The sequence below is a fragment of the Betta splendens genome, chromosome 15 (assembly GCF_900634795.4).
Source record: "Betta splendens chromosome 15, fBetSpl5.4, whole genome shotgun sequence".
NCBI classification, from domain to species: domain Eukaryota; kingdom Metazoa; phylum Chordata; class Actinopteri; order Anabantiformes; family Osphronemidae; genus Betta; species Betta splendens.
The window spans coordinates 627,774-649,074 of NC_040895.2; the positions used below are offsets into that span (position 1 = coordinate 627,774).

The 21,301-nt window shown below is 43.3% G+C and overlaps 1 protein-coding gene across 5 annotated transcripts in view; it reads left to right on the plus strand.

Moving 5' to 3' along the window:
* piezo1 (piezo-type mechanosensitive ion channel component 1) overlaps window positions 1-21,301 on the plus strand; it is a 78,171-nt gene that overhangs the window by 41,693 nt on the left and 15,177 nt on the right. For 3 of the 5 annotated variants that reach the window (XM_029174957.3, XM_055502378.1, XM_029174959.3), the window contains exons 3-21: window positions 8,030-8,195; window positions 8,263-8,404; window positions 10,861-11,086; window positions 11,735-11,948; window positions 15,511-15,682; window positions 15,964-16,111; window positions 16,460-16,563; window positions 16,647-16,726; window positions 16,799-16,979; window positions 17,136-17,235; window positions 17,694-17,875; window positions 17,951-18,099; window positions 18,184-18,342; window positions 18,941-19,032; window positions 19,136-19,302; window positions 19,482-19,658; window positions 20,334-20,459; window positions 20,783-20,983; window positions 21,065-21,269. In XM_029174957.3, the coding sequence (XP_029030790.1) occupies window positions 8,030-8,195; window positions 8,263-8,404; window positions 10,861-11,086; window positions 11,735-11,948; window positions 15,511-15,682; window positions 15,964-16,111; window positions 16,460-16,563; window positions 16,647-16,726; window positions 16,799-16,979; window positions 17,136-17,235; window positions 17,694-17,875; window positions 17,951-18,099; window positions 18,184-18,342; window positions 18,941-19,032; window positions 19,136-19,302; window positions 19,482-19,658; window positions 20,334-20,459; window positions 20,783-20,983; window positions 21,065-21,269 (2,991 nt within the window). Of the gene's footprint in view, window positions 1-8,029; window positions 8,196-8,262; window positions 8,405-9,047; window positions 10,762-10,860; window positions 11,087-11,734; window positions 11,949-15,510; window positions 15,683-15,963; window positions 16,112-16,459; window positions 16,564-16,646; window positions 16,727-16,798; window positions 16,980-17,135; window positions 17,236-17,693; window positions 17,876-17,950; window positions 18,100-18,183; window positions 18,343-18,940; window positions 19,033-19,135; window positions 19,303-19,481; window positions 19,659-20,333; window positions 20,460-20,782; window positions 20,984-21,064; window positions 21,270-21,301 lie in introns of those variants that run through there. The other 2 variants (XM_029174958.3, XM_055502379.1) reach the window with 2 other exon arrangements.

Sequence of the window (21,301 nt, forward strand, 5' to 3'; positions counted from 1 at the left end):
ATGTGAAGTCAATATGTTGTATCGGATGTTAGAGCAGTGGGTGTGTACATATTTTTAAGAGACGCCTTCTATTTAAAGACACGAATAAGCTGAGGAGAATAAAAACAAGAACGTGTTGCTGCTGTGGCGCTGCCTGTTTCAAACCACACAGAACAATTATAACTTTGCAGTGAACAGAAAATAACTAAGCCATCAACAAGTTGTTGCCCTTCACACTCCCCATGTTTTAGCACACAACAGATACTTAATAGTAAAGACTTAATAGTAAAATAGGTCTGGTGTAATATATGTGTGTTACAGGTAGAAATGAACAGTCGGACCTCAGTTACGCTGTAGTGCTTTGGAGGCTTCTAATCAACGCTGCGCCACTTGGTGGTTAAAACAAGACTAGCGTCCTGATTTTTTCCAGCCGGCTGCAGGATTAAAAATCTTTAGTCAGCGACGCACTCGCTGCGCCGTGGCGACGCGTCGGTACTGCAGTAAAAACCCTAGTCACTTTGAACCGCTGCCACTGTAATTCAAGTACAGGTAGCTAGGTAGGCTAATGAAATCTCATCTGCAAGTTAGCTCCTCGGTCAGAGTCAGTAGCAACTTATTGAGTTTCTGTTAAAGCCTTATCAAGGAAAGCTTGTGTCCACTACCACCACGGTTATGCATGCCTTTTAGGTACCACAACCCTGGCAGTACCAATTGTGGTTAGATTAACCTAGAAGCAGGTCCATGTCTTTATAGATCTCATGCAACGAGATAATGTACACAGACTGTAGTCCACACCAGACACAGACATGTACACTTCATAAAGACACCAACCTGGCAACGCCTTGCCAGCTACAAACTGTTTCAGGAGTTGACTACCAAACTCTAACCACACCTCCCTTCACTCATCTATCCCTCTCTTTTCTTGTGTTTTCTTTGACCTGAGAAATACATTGGAAATGATATGGTTTAGGATTGTAGACAGACATTGCTTTTGCTTCTGCTCAGACATTGCTTTTGCCTCTGCTCAGACATTGCATTTGCCTCTGCTCAGACATTGCTTCTGCCTCTGCTCAGACATTGCTTTTGCCTCTGCTCAGACTCACCTCCAACTTTAGCAAACAAGGACTGTTTGGAACACATGGACCCTTTCAACGTCTTGTCCCGAAGCGATGGCTGACATGCCATCATTCAGAACAAAAAGGGGGGATGTTGGGGGACCTCATGTGTATAAACGGTTATTAACAGAATCAGTATTCTGTATTACAGTATAGTAATCAGTATCAGTACCCACATGCATTCCCCCCAAACAAAGGAAATTCTGCGGCCTGCATGTAAAGTCTTCATCCTGATAGTAGTGAGTGATAACAAAGAGATTTCAAATCTGACCGCCAAAACCAGGCGCCAGGCTGGGGAACCATACCTGGCTCCCCGCTGAGACGGGCGAACCCCCGTGGATACAAGCGACGGGCGGCGGAGGAACCTGATTGGATCACACAATGGGACGGGCGTGACCAAAAACCCGGTTATAAAAGCTGTTGTAACCAAAGACTTGCCCCTTCTCGCCTTCGAGACCACTGCAGACCTTTCTTCTTTCCATCCACCTGGAACTTCCCTCTGCACCGGCACGCCTGGAGCCTTCGTTGCAGCCAGCAGCTGAACTAACGGGGACGTCGTCACAGAGAACGGGCCTGATCACCCATCTACTTCCAGCCATCCGGCAGGAAACCGCCAGCTTAACCGCCTCACTCGCCACCGCATCATCTGATCACAACGCGATCACCGCGACACACACCTGGACCGGTCCGGACCGCAACAGCGTAAGCACGCACGCAACGCCGGATCTTCCCACCAGGATTAAGTAGTAAGGCAGAGGCATTCTTCTAAGTCTAAGTAGAGTAGAATCTTTAGGGTATCAGTAATTTTTTTATTGATGTGTTGTTTCTTTTCCTGCACACGCAATCTGATCACTGTGCATTTCCGCGATCACGTGACTGTAACGCTGTTATAGATCTGCGTGAATCTACTGTAAAAGATGCACATTGAAGTGCTGTAATCTGGGATTTTGATAGTTTAAGTGCTTTATTGTGGTACTGTGCGGTTGTTCTGTTTCTGCTGTGACCACGCCAAGCGCACGTTTCAACCACTGCGCGCTTCTGCGATCACGTGACTATATCGCCGGATAGAGCCACAGGTGTTTGTGAGTTAATATTAATTGTTTAATAAAGCATTCATAATTTAATTGGTCGTTGTCTGTGATTATTTGTATATGGTTTTGCAGCACTAGTGAATTGAGTCGGCTATGGTACGGAGTTCACCCTTCAACTAACTTAAATACAATTGAGACCGTATTGTCTATTCCAAATTGGTTATTGGTCCCTGGACACAGAGTGGTCCCCCGTAAATTAAGTAATTATTAATTCAATTAATAATTATTAAATCAATAATAGTTAAGTGTTTCACTAATTAAACTATAGACATTTGTCATATAGTTATATATATTTAAGCTAATAACCAAATTTGTAAATCGAAATTATAGACATAATTGGTATCTCCACTCAGGAGCTATAAATCCAATTATTTTAATTTGTGCTCCTCGCATATCCCCAACAATGATAACAGATGATGCTGATGAAAAGAGCCACAAAAGGTTGACAAAAGGTTGAATGATGATTTCCATAGACGACCATTGTCAAAAAAAAAAAAAGATGAATAAACGTGTCTCCTAAAGATGACACACATTCCGAAAGTTTACCGGCGATTCTACGACGAGGAGACCGAAAAATGGGGCATAATAATAATAAAAAAAAACCTACTTAAAGCATTTCCATAAGAAAATGCACAGTGAGTGCTTCCATGCTGAATGTATTCCTGAAGAATTGTTAAATGTACCTGAAAACGCCGCAGCTTGGCCTTGTCTCTGGTCATGGTCGCAGCAAACCAGACTGAGATGGAGGTTGTGGGGATGGATTCAATGATGGAAGGGTAGAAGCTCACCAACATCTTCACAGGGAGGTCGAACTTCTAGAGCTGCCTCAGGAAGAACATACTCTGCTAAGCCTTATTGGTGGAGCTGAAGTCCACTGTCATCTCCACTGTCTTCAGAGCATTGAGCTTGAGGTTGTTGGCACTGCACCATGACAACAAACTGGCTATCTCACTCCTGGGTGATTTATGGTCTTTTATCAAAGTTACGTTTATGTTGATTTATGTTTTTTTTTTTTTTTTTTTTTACCAATGTTACATTTACATTGATTTAGGGTTAAATTTTTAAAGTTGATCTATGTTCTTTTATCAACTTTACGCTTACGTTGATTTATGGTCATTTATCAATGCTACGTTTACATTGATTTATTTTTTTTACAACGTTGCATTTATGTTGAGTTAACTTTGATTTTGAAAGATCAAAAACGTTGAAATTGCAACAAAACCTGTTAAACGTGGTTGTGTACCAAACTGTTGTGCATGGTGGATATAATAAAAGAGCGTTCATAATTTAATTGGTTGTTGTCTGTGATTGTTTGTATATGGTTTTACAGTACTGGTAAATTGAGTTGGCTATGGTACGGAGTTCACCCTTTAAGTAACTTAAATACAATTGAGACTGTATTGGCTATTCCAAATTGGTTACTGGTCCCTGGTAACAGGGTGGTGCACTGTAAATGTAATAATTATTAATGCAGTTAAGTTTAATTAATCATAAATAAGTGTTTCACTTACAAAACTATAGTTATAATATTTAAGCTAATAACTAAAATGAATAATTGAATCTAAATTATAAACATAATTGGTATCTCCTGTCAGGAGCTATAAATCCAATTATTATAATTTGTGTTCCTTGCATATCCCCAACACACCTGAGCCGCGCTTGTTGCTCCTTTTTTCTTCATCCATCGAAATCCAGAAAAGGCCACTGTTAAAATACAACATATACAGTAAAGTCTGCTTGGACAGAACACATAAAACTGTGTTCTGGACCAGCATTGAACATTAAATAAATACAGACACAATAATTATGCAAATAAAAAATGTAAAGACAACATTTGTTAGTTAAGTTGCAACTCACACTGTCATCAAAAACTGACAATAGGTTGTTAACAATAGGTCTATAGGTTTGATCAAGCACCCATTCACACCCCCCAGCAACTGCCTCCAAACCCTTTGAAGCCTCACACCACCGGACCACCCACCACAGCCCTTCACACCTCTACACAAAGCCCTTTACCATCAGCCCTGCAGACTGATGACTCATCCCTCCTTCACCTCACACCATCACTGAGAAACTCCTTCAAACCCTGTCCTTCTCTAGCACCCAGGTGAGAGAAGAGGTTAAGAAGATCAATGCCAGGAAAGCAGCCTGACCAAATGGCATCTGCTCCAGGCTCCTAAAGTCCTGGGCAAGCAAACTGTGTGGAGTTATGGAGCATGTCTTCAACCTGAGCCTCAAGCTGAGGGTGGTACCACAGTTCTTGAAGACCTCCTGCGTGGTACCAGTGCCGAAGACACCGCATGCCAAAGACCTCAGCAGCTTCAGACCAGTGGCTCTCACGTCCCATCTGATGAAGACACTGGAGAGACTTGTCCTGGGTCATCTCCGCTCTGCGGTGGGAACCTACCTGGACCCACTGCAGTTTGCCTACTGACACAGCATAGGGGTAAAGGACGCCATGATCAGTGGGAAATTTTATGTTTGTCATTTTGTGCTGTGCCTCTGGCTGAGGGTAGTTCCTGGTGTTATGGATTCAGCATTTTGGTCGTGCGTGTGCTTAGTTTCCAGTCTTATTTTGGTTTTTCCTGCAATGTTTCCTGTTTGCCTTGGTTTTTGTTTACTTACCTAGTCATGTGTCTCCACTTCCTGTTTTATTTTGGTATCACTTCCGGTTTAGTTCTGTTCTCCTCAATCAGTCATGTGATTTCACCACCTGCATCCCATTAATCATTAGTTGGTTATTTGTACTCCTGCACTTACTGTTAGTTAGTTACTGCCTTGCCAGATTGTTTGTTCATTCACCCATTCAGCCTTCCAGCCTTTCGTAAGTCCTGTCGTGTACCATACCCTTGCCTGTCATTGCTGTTTTCACCGTGTCTTCGTCTAATCCTTGCCTGTACCTTTGCTGGAGTGTTTTTGCCTACTTGTGTACCAAACTCTGCCTGTCCGACCAAGAGCTACAATAAACCCCTCTGAAACCTCACGTCGTGTCGGCGCTGTGCGTTTGGGTCCTCCACCGTGTGTTCCTGACACCTGGGGGGGTCATCAAGCATTTGGTTAAATGGTCAAATGGTGGAGGTTTCACTGTGGTGACCACAGGAACATTGTTAAGTAAGTAAGGGGGGTTTACTGCACTCGTTTATATCAAAGAATAGTCAACAGCTCATGTGGGGGTTTGTAACAGGGTATAAATACAGGGTCAGGTGTCCTCAGTCCTACAGTGGATACTTTGTACATAGTAAGATTTGCCTTACGTCTTAGATGTAGTATAATTGTGATCGACTCCATGTTGACATGAGAGTAAACTTTGAGATGGTTTATCACACTGATTATCACCAGTTGATTTTTTTATAAGAAGATTTCCACAACACATCTTCCTCCTACAGTACATCAAGCTCTTTCCCACCTGGAGAAGCCCGGCAGCACTGTGAGGATCCTGTTTTTTGATTTCTCCAGTGCCTTCAACACCATCCAGCCGGTGCTTCTGAAACACAAACTGGAGGAGGCTGGTGTGGACCTTCATCTGACGGAGTGGATCATGGACTATCTCACAAACAGGCCTCAGTTTGTGAGAGCCAGGGACTGTGTGTCTGACACTCTGACCTGCAGTGTGGGGCCCCACATGGGACTGTACTGGCCCCCTTCCTCTTCAGCCTCTATACGTCAGACTTCAGACAGACGATGCAGAGTACAGAGGTCTTACTCAGAACTTTGTGGACTGGTGCCAACGGAAGTACCTTCTAATCAACGCAGAGAAAACCAAAGAGATGGTGGTGGATTTTCGCAGATGGCAGTCTGCTGAATTCCGCCCGATGCATATCCAGGGAATGGACATTGAGAAAGTGGACTCCTATAAGCACCTGAGTGTGCATCTAAACAATACACTGGACTGGACTCATAACACGGATGCACTGTACAGGAAGGGTCAGAGCAGTGTCTACCTGCTGAGGAGACTGCTGTCTTTTGGAGTGAGGAGGTCACTCCTGAGGACCTTCTATGACTCTGTGGTGGCATCAGCCATCCTGTACCGGGTGGTCTGTTAGAGCAGCAGCATCACTGTGAGGGGCAGGAAAATACTGGACACAATCATTAAAAAGTCCAGCTCTGTCCTGGGCTTTACTTTGGGTGCGGTGCAGGAGGTGGGTGGGAGAAGGGTCCTGGACCAGGACTCCTGCCCACTGGTGGACTGACGGTCTAGTCTGGCGAGCAGCTTCAGTAACAGACTAATCCACCCTTGCTGTGTGAAGGAGAGATATCGCAGATCTTTCCTACCTGCTGCTATCAGACTATACAATCAGAGCTGCTAACTACCTCCCACTACATTCACTCACCCACTGCATCAGTGGTTACATTTTAATCTCTTCTGTACAGTATGTGTGCAAACTCTGTGCATTATTATATATTTATTATATATTTACATAATATGCAACAACCTTTCTGTGCAACATTTGTGCAAACCGGTGAAAGATTTATATTTACACACTGCAATATCCTTTCCAATGACCTCATACTCACTCTAGCGCTGTACTGTACTGCATGATACTGTGCCAATATAAACGGTCTTCTATTCTTTTGCTGTATTCTCTGCTCTGTACTTTGCTGTTGTGTGAAGCAATACAGGCAATACAAAAGCTCACAAGGCCACACAGCCAGATAGTAACATGTTCCTCTCTCATCTGAGTGGAAAATAGGAAAGACACATACTTGAAAGAATGTTTGCAGCTCTGTGAGAGTGGTTTCCATCCAGAGAAGATGAGCTGGAAAGACAAACAGGAGCTGTCTGGAAATCTCTGTCCTCCAGCAATGTCAGCATTCAGTGGGTACAATACCCTGCACATCAATGAATGATGTCACTGTGAACAAGTTAAAGAAAGATAAATTAGCAAGCATGAAGTCAATATGTGGCAGATAATGCACATACAGAGACACTGCCTGTCACATGTCACCACATAATTGGATCACACTCTACTAACAAATGAGCTTCAGGGCACAGGGGAGAAATCCAAGGCTTGAATGTGTCAGGCGCGGCAGGTGTCTTGACAGATCGGACCCACATGCACGGAACAGAATCCAACTCGTTCCAAAAGATGACGTTTATTGTGCAGGATACAGAGAAACAGTCTGGAGATCACTGGAACAATCTTAAAACAAGGGGGCAGGCAGATAGCGGCGGTCAGACAAGCACGGGTTGGTAACAGAGAGGCAGGAATACGGTACCGGAGGATCAGGCAATTCAGCGTCAGTGGACAGGCGATGGTCATTAACAAACAGGCTCGGCAACGATACAGACAAGGGCAAGGCAAAGACTAGGTCGGCTCAGAAAACAAAACTGGTATCAGGCAGGGAATCAAAACGAATGCTGGAATGCGGAAAGAATCACGACAATCTGGCAGAGGACACAGGTGAGGACTGGTGACTAAATACTGGCGTGATTACAAATGACAGACAGGTGGAGTGATGTGGACCGGAAGTGAAAGCTGGCAGCAACATGGACTAGAGAAAAGAAAACGGAAATACCAAAATAAAACCGGAAATAAACCCAAAACCTGACAGAATGACCTGTATGCTTCCCAGGTCAGTAGGGGTACTACTACTACTACTACTACTACTACTACTACCACTACTACTACTGTAACTACTTAACAAACACATCTGAAGCTCTGACCTGACATCATGAGGACTAACACTCATGATTTCGGCATTGATAACATAACTTCATAACTGGTCCCATTTCAAACAGATATAATCTTTGTACACATATACTAAATATAAAATTTAAAATATTGTGATCATTATATTTAAGGGTTACCTGCTGGTGTGATCTGGTCCTTTTCTTTCCTCCAGGTCACACAGGTCGCTTCATCAGAGCGGTGCTCTGTACGAGTCTGCTCTTTGTTCTAGCTCATATCTGCTTCCAGACGCTATTGTACACATATCCTCCTTTCGACACCACCATCGGAGGGAACTGTTCACAATGGGACACCATAACCAAGCACATTGGCGTGTCCAGGTATGAAATATGGGATCCCTGGTTTGTTGACCTCAGTCAGTTTCATTTATTATTCTGTTTCTTTTAGGCTTCCCTTGGATGATCCCTGGAGTCTGTCACGTCTTCTGTGTCCTGACCTGGGTGTGTGTGCTGTTGCTTTGGTGACCGTCATCCTCTGCAGCAGATTGGTTAGGAACAGAGAAATGGCAGCTCCTGCCAACATTAAATCTGTGAGTCAATGTGTGAGGAAGAATGCGAGTGAGGATCAAATGGGAGGTTTTCTATGAACAGGATTTATTGACTTGTGTGTAAATTATTATTATTATTAATATCATTAATAATAACAATAATAATAATATTTAATAATAATCGAGGTGTAATAATAATACCGTCATCATCATTACCATTATATTTGAATATATACTTGCTATGTTAGAGGAAATTTTCACACAGCATTGCGTGGTCACGGTTGGAGCAGTGCTTACTCACAAAAGTGTGACTCCTTCAGTGCCTTGGCCAGCACTGGTTCACTGTGATACTAGGACGTTATTTTAGTCAACTTTACAAATAACACAAAATGTATAAAAACACAAAACATTTTAAATTAGAAAGATCAGAAAAGTAAATAAATAGCATGTTAGACACCCGAAAACACGTAAGACACATTCACATCTTCCTTGAGACTTTCTGATGGTACTTCCCTTAGTTGTTGTAGTTGTCTTCAGGGTTGCCTGTTCAATCTCGCCATGATCTTATCTTTCAGGTCAGTCATTGCCTCGCTCAGCGTGTCTGTGCTCATTGGGGCTTCGCACCCAATTTCTGGTTGGGGAGATGGTGAAACCTCCCCTCTGACCTGGCGTCCTGGCTCCCCCTTGCCGTAGCATTTGTGTTATATCTCGTCAATCTCAAGTTGTGTATGCTTTCGCTGCCAGCATCTTACACCCCACGGTTATGTGCTGGATCGTCTCAGGCGCCTCTTTGCACAGTCTACACCTTGGGTCTTGTCTGGTGTGGTAGATCTGGGCCTCTATGGCTCTGGTGCTCAGGGCCTGCTCCTGTGCAGCCAGGATGAGTGCCTCTGTGCTGTCCTTCAGCCCAGCCCTTTCAAGCCATTGGTAGGACTTGTTGAGATCAGCCACTTCAGTTATGTTACGGTGGTACATCCCATGTAAGGGCTTGTCCTCCCATGATGGCCCCTCTTCCAGCATCTGATCCTCTTTTTCCACTGCCTGAGGCACTCACTCAGCACGTCATCTGTCGGGGTCTTATCCTTGATGTGGCGGTGGATAAAGAACAGGGGAAAGCCGTAGTGGTGGATGTGGCAATACCAAGCGTACATGAGAAACTAGAGAAATACTAAGGGCTCAGAGAAGAACTGGAGAAGGCTTGGAAGGTGAAGGCCACAGTGGTGCCTGTGGTGATCGGAGCACTCGGGGCAATGACCCCCAAACTGGAGGAATGGCTACAACAGATCCCTGGAAATACATCCGACATCTCAGTCCAGTAAAGTGCAGTCCTAGGAACAGCAAGGATACTGGTCAGAACTATCAAGGACCTGAGCTTGGAAAGTAGATGAAACCACCTGCAGAGGGTGAGAATAGAGTGGTAGTGGTATATCCTCTGAGATCTCTGTCCAGAGGAGTGCAGTCCTAGGAACAGCTAAGATACTGCGCGGGACCCTCAAGCTCCCAGGCCTCTGGAGGACCTGAGCTTGTAGGAATAAGACCGCACCAAGGAAGGGGCGAGTGGGGATCTTTTGTTTGGCTCACAGTCTAACTGAGCAGATACAAAAAAAGTCAAAACCAGGAGAAGAAACAGGTTGTTCTCCACTGAACTATCTAAGGTGTACTCAGGTTAATACCACGAGAGCAGACCCACCAAGGCTAAAGACCGAAGAATACTGGAAAGGCATATGGAAGAAGGAGGCATCACATAACAGCAAAGACAAGTGGCTGGTGGACTTGAGAGCAGACCACAGTAACCTTTGTGAACACGATCTGGTAACCATCACAGTGGCAGACATCCAAGAGAACAAAGTCCGGGTGATCAACACCCACGCCCTCCTGGTCATCAGGGACCCCGCTGGGATAATAAGCTGGCCAAAAGACGAGATGGAAGCCACTGACATCAAGACAAGAATGCTCCTTACAATGCATGGAGGGTTTCACCCCAAATCCAGCACCCCGAGACTGTACGCTAAGCGAAAGGAAGGAGGATGAGGATGAGTGAGGGTCAAAGCCACTATCCAGGATAAAACAACTAGGCTCCATGACTACTAGCTGTTAACCTTTAGCTAACGGAACAGGTTCCTCTGTGTGTTGATAATGTGTCTGGTGTGAAGACACTTTGCAGATTTTAGCTGTCCTACAGAACTAAACCCTTTATTCTATGGAGATGATTCAGCAGGAGAAAGCAAAGACAGAACTGATAACGGAGCAGAAGGCATCATCTGTCTTATACATTGTTTTGCTGAATAACTGATTCAGTAAGTGAGAAAACATTGGTGTATACAGACAAGATTCCCATATGTAATGACATAGACAGCAGCGCTCCAGTTAAAAACCTGTAGAAGCTGGACAGACAACTGGTGAGGATTTGTCCACTTCCTCAACAGTAGCTCTCTGAATTTCACCTCATTCACTTGTCAGAAAGAGTTTGTACTAACCTATGTCCCTTTTCATCTTAGCTAAAAGATTATTCAACAGACATCATCACAGATGATGATGAGGATGATGATGAAGAGGCATTGAGAGATGAAGATGACGGGGAGAGGTCATTACCTGGGGACCCTGACGAGGACATTTCCACAGCAACCAGAGCCAAGCAGCTGGCCGATCAGCTAAAGGACACAGCTCAAAAAATTCTGCGGGACCTGGGAAAGATTTTTACCATCAGCCTGTTGGCGTTGGCTGGTAGCTATCCACACTGTTTCAGAATATAAAGCACAACTTGAAATGTCTGTGCTGCTGTTTTCATAGCTCAGCCTTGCCCAGCTGTTTGCTAATGCTCTGGTATTGACCTGAGTTTTTGGAGAACTAGTGTAGAAGAATCACTCTTGTTTACAATCAGTTGTCAGCTTAATCTACATAATCCTGCTTTACCAATTAAATAATTAATTATTTTATTATTTTTATATAATTAATTAATTTAATTAATTAAATAGTATTATCAGTGAAAGGGCAAGTTGTTACACATGAACGATAATATCTCCCTACTCTGTTCTAGGCCCCCAGTTTGCTCCCTTTAGGCCTTTGCTTATTAGTGGGCCTTCCCCCGTGTTTGAATTCACATTTTAGCCCCCAGATTCCTTCTGTGTTACCACTAGTTGCAGAACAGTGTAAAATGGGGCATACTGAAGACTGCTGTGACAGGCTGCAGTGTTATTGTCCGACCACCAGTTCTCGTCGAGTTACTGCTATGGCAACAGACCTAAGGGACTATACCAACCAATGATCCATTAAACTTATTTAGAATTAATTGTTATTTAATGAGAAGTGTTCTCATGTTTGCCGACATCATGCTGGTTTACAGGGATCATATGCATCTGTCTCCTCCTTTAGGCATCACACTGCCCTCTGCCTTCTCGGCCATCTACTTTGTGCTTTTCATTGGCGTGTGCACATGGTGGGCCTGCCACCTTCCCATCAGTCACCTAGGTTTCAACGCTTTGTGTGTGATGGTGGGAATGTTTGCCGCTGGTCACCTGGTTTGTCTGTACCTGTACCAGTGTGATCTGACACAGGCCCTGTTTCCCCCACACAGTCTGTGGGCCAGGTAAGCACCCTGCAGGTTAAATGGTCATGTTGGAGTAATGTCTTGATCTTCTTTGGTAATAAACACAGTATATCTGCATAGACATTCCCCCAGTAGTAGTTCAGGCTCTTATCGTTCATGTCTCTTGTCATCAGCATAGATAATGTGCCTGTATCCTGCAAGGTTTGGACCCTGATTTATAATTTAAAAAAGATTAATAATCCGAGAGGGAAATTATATTGCACACTTTTATTGCTGTCACAGTTGGAGGTACACACAAGATGGTAGGGAGGTTAAAGAATGCTAACACCTCTACACACGCTCACATCTAATTACTAGCTAAAGTTTTATTATACATGTTAATGCCCAGATAAAGGTCAACCTTTACAAAGAGGAAAGATCTCCAGTGGTGTTCTGTGGAGCACCTACTGTAATACTGATCAGCCTCTGTCTCAAGGGGCTCCCCTGTCCAGCTCCTCTGTCTTTAAAGCAGCTCTGCAGAGCAACGTGGTCCTCATCTGTCCACCTTTTAACAGTTTTAATGGTGGCGGCTGCCTTTGAACCTGAGGTGTGTGTTGTGGCAGCAGATGAATCGATATTTGATCTGACTTTCCCAGAGGGGGGGCAGCAGATGAATCGATATTTGATCTGACTTTCCCAGAGGGGGGGGGTGGAAGAGTAGACATTCTTAACATTAGCATACATCAGGTCCAGTGTGTTCTCACCTCTGGTGGAACAGCTCACAAACTGGGTAAATGTAGGAAGTGACTTGTCGAGGCTGGTGTGATCAAAGTCACCAGAGATCATAAAGAAAGCATCAGGATGTCTGGACTGCAGGTTGGAGACGACCGACTGTATGACGTCCCATGCTGCAGCAGCGTTCGTGGAGGGGGGGTAAACTGTTCTCTTTGTGCGGTTCTCTTCGGTCTTTGTTCCCTCTACAAACTTTTTTGCGTCCTCTGCATCCCCTCATTTTCCTCCTTATTTCTTCAGGGAAGCTTGACATTTCTGACGGAGTCAAGTATTTTGGGGCCGATCTTAGTGAGATCAGCTGATCATGGGTGTAAAAAAAAAAGTTTGCTTGCCGGGTCTTCAGCGCACTGGCATTATGGATGAGGGAGGGAGATGATATAAAAATATGAGCAAAACGATACAAACATATATTCTACAGCTCTGTTACATGATCTGTTAGAGGATCTAATATTCTATTGTATTAGAATCTGGTAACGGTGCCTGTTCTTGGATCGCGATGCAGCAAGAAGCCGCGTGGCCAGCGCACATCCAGCTGTTGACCGCAGGGCTCCAGCTAGGGGTGGGCGATACTACCAACTTTGGAGTCGATCCGATACCAAGTAAATACTGGACCAGTATCGCCAGTATCGATACCAGTACCGATACTTTACATTTTCATGACTTTCAGGTGTTTTGACTTAAATTGTATTCATTTAATAAAGCCCAGACAAAGTTCAACAGTAAATATATAATATAAATTGGTTGTGTTGCCACTGTATTTAACACCCTTTTTGCAGATTGTACAGGTTTGCCGTTGTTTCTTTTTCAGCTTGAAAATATAACCAACTCTTTCTTGCTTCCATCCTTCTTCGTCTGAGTCCTCCTGCTTGTTTGTTTACTGGCTCGAGTCGCTTAGTCACGTGAGATGTCAAAGCAAGTGGGGGGGGGGGGGGGTTGTTAGTGTGTGTCTGCTTCTCTCTGGTATATGGCGCACAGGAACGCAGACAGACCAGATAGTTAGGTCACCTCTGCAAAAACTGCAGCAGTGCGGAGGAGTACAAATTCAACAAAAGTATAGATATTTTTTTATATATTGGTAGTAACACCAGATATTTTTTACCAATAGATTTTTTTTTACCAATAGATATATTTTCAATTTTTCATGGAACATTTGATCAGGGCATTGCATTAAAGCGCAGTTTGCACTGAGAGCAGGCTTACCTGTGGTGATCGGACTTACAGACTTTACACATCGCTACAGTCAGTTTTACTTAAACTTTGGTGGTAAACTTTGCTTCACATCCACCTTTATGTCAGACCACTTTTATTTTTTTATCTCTGCTACTTTGCGGAATCTGCAGCAGTAACACCTGCACACACGCTCGGCGCACTGTGCAGATGCAGACCGTATTTAAATTAATTAACATATTTATGTAGAGGCGTGTCACGAGAGGAGTCTGGTAATCAATCACCTGCGCTCAATCTTACTATCAATGTCCATTTCGTTGATTAAGACAGTTACACATCAACCAGGAATTGGAGGTTTAATACATCATTACTCAATGATCAAGACATCATCAGCTATGTGAGGAGAGAATGGGCAACCTTTATGGAAAACAACGATACACCAGGAACCTTGCCTTGTGTTCTTTGGGAGACTAGGAAGGCAGTTATGCGTGGTAGAATAATTTCATATTCATCGCACAAGAAAAAAAAGGCATGCTACTTGAATTAGACTTAATAAAATCTGTAGAGATTATATATGATGCCTCTCCAACTAATGATGTCCTAGAAGACCTAAGAAATCTAAAGCTGAAATTAAATAATATAATTGATCGCAAAACTCAGTTTCAGATAGACCAATTACGCTGGGAGAACTTTGACCACGCTAACAAATGTGGTAAATTTTTAGCCAAACAATTAAAAAACATAAAGAAAAACAAATCATCCAGTCAATAATTAATAATAAAGGGAACATCACTCATAATCCCCATGAAATAAATTATACATTTAAAAACTTTTACCAATATATTAATATTATATATGTCCCAAATAAATCCATCCACCTCAGCCATAGAGTTAGAAGCAAATGTCCTCGCACTGTGATAGCAACAACTCATAGGAAGTCTCTACAGTAAACCACCGACTAGTGTTGACGCTGAAGAAAGGATGTACTTTGGGGGTGCACAAGTTCTATGCGCAAAAGGAATTAATATTAAGGTTGTTAAATTACTTAGTGACCAAGGAGCCACCAATCCTGTACAAGCTTCAAATCTGATTCCAAACACGCTGTTCGTTAAAATGAATAGATATTGCATTGAACCAGGCAACACAATGTTGCTTATTGTAGCTGCATTTGGGCTATTATTTGTACATTTATGAAATAAAAATGTTTGTTCTGTTGTTCTGTTGATGTTCTGTTGACATATGTCACTTCATCCTGTGACTGTGCTTTTATAGCAATGTGTCCAGTGGATAGGTCTGATCACATCTGGTAAACCAGCTCTTGCTGCAAATTGCACTTTAATGTTGCCCTGATCAGCCGCATTAACAGATCCTCTAACGGAACCTGGGAACAGGGCTATTGAATATATGTTCTCATCTAATTGCAGACGCGCGTCTGTATTGTATTTAAGTTAAGTTGTTAAATACACTTTGAATTTGGTAAATACGGAACCTTTAGTAGTAGTGATTGGCCATGCACTCTGACTTTTGGCCCATATTTTCTTTTTCTATAAGATTCTTACAATTGTATTTTAATACAGTGTTAAATGATGATGTTTTTTTTGCAAGTATAGAATCTAAAACAGAATGTCAAATATTTGACAGCTGATTTTGTTTTTCTTTGTAGACTCTTTGGTCTGAAGGACATTGTCTTACAAGGAAACTGCTCCTCACCACATGATCTCAGCCTTAATGTTGGTCACAACTGGCCAGTTTATGTCAACCCAGGAATTCTGTTGCTCCTTTATGTCACAGTAGCAGTTGTCCTCAAGACAGGATGTCGTGGAGCAACAGACAAGGTATGATCTGTTTCTTTAGACAAAGGCTAAGCAGGGTTGAATATATGGAGAAACACCTATTAATCATTCACAATTGCTAAAACCATACAGAATGTCCAGCCCTCAGTCCCCAACAATGCCTGGTGTGTGTCACGAGTAAACATAAATGGGTGTCATCTGTGTTACAATGAAAACTTTGATTATTTTTTATCAATATTACTTGGCAGAGACGTAAAAGTGTCCTCAAGGGTAACATCTGGAACTGCACAAAAATTACTTTGTATGCATTGCCTTTGTGTAAGCAGAAGAAGGTTGAGGAGTACCGACAACAAATCGAATGTGGGGAGTTGAAGGAGGAGATGGTGGAGTTAAAGTCTTGGACTGAACTTTCTGTGGGAACAGAAAACAGCAGAGAGGAGCCTGTGGCTGCAGAGAATCTTCCAGACCTAGGTATGGCGTGTTATAATAGCCACAGGTTCCTGGGTTTTAGATTTGTCTATGGTGCTTTTTGTATTTTATTTTATGTGAAAATGCATAATGAGGTCATTGCAATCAAATCTACTTTACTACTTTCTACATCCAAGACTAGCCAAGACTCTACACTATTGGCTGACACCTCAGTTGTGACAAACAGGAACAATGAAAGCCTTGTTTTGCTTTTGTTGGTCACGTGCATCATTGAGCTTCTTCCACTTTCTGACTGATGACACGGAACACATGATTTCATCTGGTGATTCACAGCTGACTTGTTGTCATGTTATGATTCAGGATTGTACAAGCTTCTGATTCTCATGGCAGGTGCTAGTGCTGGTCCCATCGGTCGACAAAATGAAAGTCCCTTATTCCTGCTTGGAAGGGTGGTGATGCAGCAGAGCTATGTCTGTGCACTCATTGCCATGATGGTAAATGGTTTCAATAAAGCAACACCACCGTATTCTTGACATCTCAAAGAGGTGCCACAGTGAGCTGATGTTATGTTGTGCAGGTGTGGAGCATCATGTACCACAGTTGGCTGACCTTTGTGCTACTGCTGTGGGCTTGTATTATCTGGATCATGCGAGCCAGGTACTGTTAGGACCCTTGTACGGACACTGGATGCCTTAGAGCTGCACTTCACTCACCTTTCTTTGGTTGCAGGCAACATGCAGCCACGGTCTGCTCTCCGTTCATCCTGCTCTATGGCCTAGGGCTGTGCTGTCTGCAGTATGTCTGGGCCATGGAACTGCAGCCAGAACTGCCCACCACAGTGGGAAGCATGAGTCTCAGACAACTGGGGCTGGACAGAGCCCAGTACCCCTGTCTGAGGCTGGGCTCTATGGTAAGATGTGACCCTGACTCTTATTTCAATTTATTATAAATCTGTCATAAAGATCATCTTTGATATCTTCCCGGTTACTTTAACAGACCAACATTAGGTTTTATCAGTTGTGGTAATAACATTTTTAAACAGAATAATTTTTCTGTCTTGATTCAGCTTCTTTTCACTTTAACTTTCTGGCTGCTGTTACGCCAGTCAGTGAAGGAAAATTTCAGCAGGAAACAAATGGCCACATTGCAGGAAGTCACCACAGGAGGTCAGACACCCCCACACGCTACACAATCAGCAGCTTACCTGGCCATGACCCATTTGTTGTTGTATAGATATAATTAAATTGATGATTCAGCGGTGCTGAGGTTCACGCTGTTCCATCACAGCCCAGGTGTTTGCATGTTTGCTTGCTCCCACAGTCATTTTAATTGCGAATTGCCTGTAGGTGTAAAAGGGTGGCATGAAAGCAAGGAATATAATAATAATAATAATAATAATAATAATAATAATAATAATAATAATAATAATAATAATAATAATAATAATTCTTGCTGTGGCTGAGTATCCACCCAAAAGAACCGGGGTAATGATGAGATGTGACAGGAGTCGTCTGCATGTCATCAGTTGTGTGAGCCGATGATGGATTGGAGAAGCGGGTTAAAGCCTAAGTCATACTCATGTAGATACATGTAAACACTGTGTCCACCTTCTTTCCTCTATTAGACGTGGGAGCTGCTAATGAATCTGTGCTGAAGATCCTGGGAGGCATAGTGATGAGCTGTTATGCTAAGTACTGGATCTATGTCTGTGGAGGGATGTTCATCATGGTCTCCTTTGCTGGAAAACTCGTTGGCTATAAGATCATCTACATGCTGCTGTTCCTGCTTTGCCTCTGTCTCTATCAGGCGAGAACATTTGGCTACAGATGATTCCCTTCACTTTTGAATTAACATCTCTTTAAATGAGTAACTTGTTTATAGGTTTATTACGCACTGTGGAGGCGGCTGTTGAAGCTCTTCTGGTGGCTTGTCGTGGCTTACACGATGTTGGTGCTGATATCCATCTACACGTACCAGTTTGAGGACTTCCCTGGATACTGGAGAAATTTCACTGGCTTCACAGAAGAGCAGTATGACAACTGTGTCTCCTTAAACAGGCTCTTTATGACAGTCACTCACTACTACAGCTACAATCTGTCCGCTGTCATCCTCAGGTTGGCAGCGATCGGTCTGGAGACATTCGCTCTGTCTGAACTCTTTAGCAGCATCTTGAACCCTGGCTTCTTCCTGCTGGCCTGTATCCTGCAGCTGCACTACTTCCACAAACCCTTCATGAAAATGACTGACCTGGAACATGTTACATCGATACACAAGTAACACATTGACTCACTCCTGCCTCTTAAAGATCACATGTTTATAGGGTTTGAACCACATCTGCTGCTAAATTAGTCTCCAGGAGATATTCATATATACCTAAAAACTGTTCAAAGTCAGCTTTATTCAATTCATTATTTATAGGTCAATACAACCCATGTGCAAGACACACAGTGTATCTGAATTATGTTTCTCCCTAACCTGTAAACTATATATGCGCAGCAATTTGAAAAAAATTGCATTATGAATCAGACATAAAACATATAAGACAACACATAAACAACACAATAACACATAGGTGTGTTTTGGATGTGCAGTGTATGAGCTGGTGTAAGTGTTCCTGTGCAGGGGGATGAGAAGGCCGGTATGTAAAGTATCTGGGCTTTGATTGAGACCTGGTATAAAGCGTATGTTAACATTTGACTGTCAGCAGGTTATTAATAATATAACAGTGTTTTGTCAGGTCTGCAATGGAGGAAAAGCTGTGAAAAAAATGTTGATGTGGTTTACATATTGTGAATTGTAGGAAATACATGGCACAGAACAGTAAATATTTTAGAAATGCCAGAGCTGCTGCTAATAACAGTGTGTCCACAGGAGGAGGACCAATGAAAGGACTCGGCAGACTGACTCAGGGAACGCAGACGAAAACCTGGCATCAAACACAGACCAAGAATCTGAAGATGAAGGTAAACAGTAGTTGTTTCCATAAAGTATACCATGATATTATCATATTATGTCATGTCTGAGGCAATGATGATTTGTTCCCCTCATCCTTGTTCTGTTGCACAGAGGAGCTGGTTCCCAGTAAGTGGGGTTTGGTGACAGACAGGCTGCTGGTCCTCTCCAGAAGGTTCACAGCCACGCTCACTGATATACAGAGGTTTCTGTGGAGGCTTCTGGAGCTTCACATCATCAAGATGGTGGCCTTCTTCTCTGTGTGGGTAGCACTTGAAGAGGTAAAACTAGGAAACGCTGCACCGCTCTGTTGTTCTCTATCTACTGTAACACAATTACTGTTACTGTTGTTTTTTGTCATTGAACTGTTGCAGCAAACTAAACTGCAACTGGAATGACCAGTCCTCCATTGTAAACCTACAGCTGCCTTATGTCTGTGTCCTTGTGTGCATTTCTGCAGCCGTCTGTGATGAACCTGGTCCTGGTGATGTTGTGGTCTCTGGCGATGCCTTATGGTCGCTTCAGGCCTATGGCTTCTTGCCTGTCCACAGTCTGGGTGTGTGTCATCATTGTGTGTAAAATGCTGTACCAGCTGAGTGTTGTCAACCCGTTGGAGTACTCCAGTACCTGTACCATGGTAAGACCCACACACACATAGGCCAACAGGGGGCCCACAAGCAAACCTGTTGGATTCAGGTTGTGATCTAGTGGGACACAGTATAAAAACAGTGAACACAAAGGGTGATACAACACAGACGTAGACTCACCAACTGCTGAAAACTGCATAAAAAAAACTAACAAAATAATTTTCTAAATGTGTCCTTCCTTCATGGATAAATGGGAGACGGTCCTGAGGCCAAAGTTTTCCTCTCCACAACCTGCATCAAGGTTTCAGAGGCTTTTAACGTATCTCTCCCTCACTACACTACATCAAAGATTTATTTCCTTACAACTATAATGTGGAACATGCGGAGTTTGTTTGTGCTGCGCAGACGAGCAGGCAAAGATTTGCAGTGATCTAATCAATCTGACCTCCTTGTGCTCAATTAAGCTTGTTTACGGGCAGAGTTTTCTGTGTTCAGGCTGAATGAGTTTGAGCCTCTTTGGAAAAGCTGATGTGCCACTTGGTAGCATATACTCAAACCTGCTACTGATACTTTTTGTTGCTATTCAAATGTTCAGTCACGTTTGTTGTTTGTATTCAGGTATGAATTGGACCACGAATGACTTTCTCTTCTTAGAATCACTAATGTGACACGTGACCGTGGGCTTATAGGGACACCAAGCAGTGACTCTCCATTCTTTCTCTCAGCCTCTGACGAATGAAACCAACCTGCTACCAGAGGAGATGAAGAACTCTACTCTGTATAAGGAACCAGTGGATCCAGCCCAGTGGTTTGGCATCAGGAAGGATGACACTGTACTGGGATACAGCAAGGTGGTGTTTTACTCTGTTGTTTGCTTAAGCTGAATCCTGTCTCATATCAGAGTGATACTCTTCAAAGTAACACTGTACAGCCACATGAGCCGATTTATTTTCCATACAACAGCTCACATGATTCTGGTTATCGGGTCAGATGAGGCTGTGTTTTTCAGGATGAAAACAACCAGACTGCTCTTACTGCAGCAAAAGCTCAGCTCCCAAGCCAAGTAGGGTTCAGCTGACAATAGTGTGACTTACAAGCTTCACTGGATCAGTAACATGACAGGCTGTAAAGAGATTTCAACTCATCTTTCGTGGTTTTGTGTTTTTAATGGCAGAACCATTTAATGGTGTTGATGTTGTTGGTGTTTGAGGCAACAGTGTATCGCCACCAAACTCACTACTACAGCCAGCTCCAGCGTTCTCCTCCCACCATACCTGCTCTTTTCCCTGATTCCACCAGGGACACCCTGGATCAGGGCCTCATCACCTGCCTCAAGTACCTGTTGAACTACACCTTTTACAAGTTTGGACTAGAGGTGCCATGCCTAAATACACGAACTGCATGGAAATGCTGAAAATCGAGCGCAATGTAATAAAAGCGTTTGTCTTCTTCTAAGATTTGTTTCCTGATGACGGTTAATGTGATTGGCCAGCGGATGAACTTCCTGGTGATAATCCATGGCTGCTGGCTGGTAGCCATCTTGGTGAGGCGGCGACGATCAGCTATTGCCAGCATCTGGTCCAAATATTGTCTGTTTCTTTCCATCTTCATGATCTACCAGTATCTGCTGTGTGTGGGCATTCCCCCGGCTCTCTGCATAGGTGGGTCCACATTGTCCTGCCCTACATGTTGT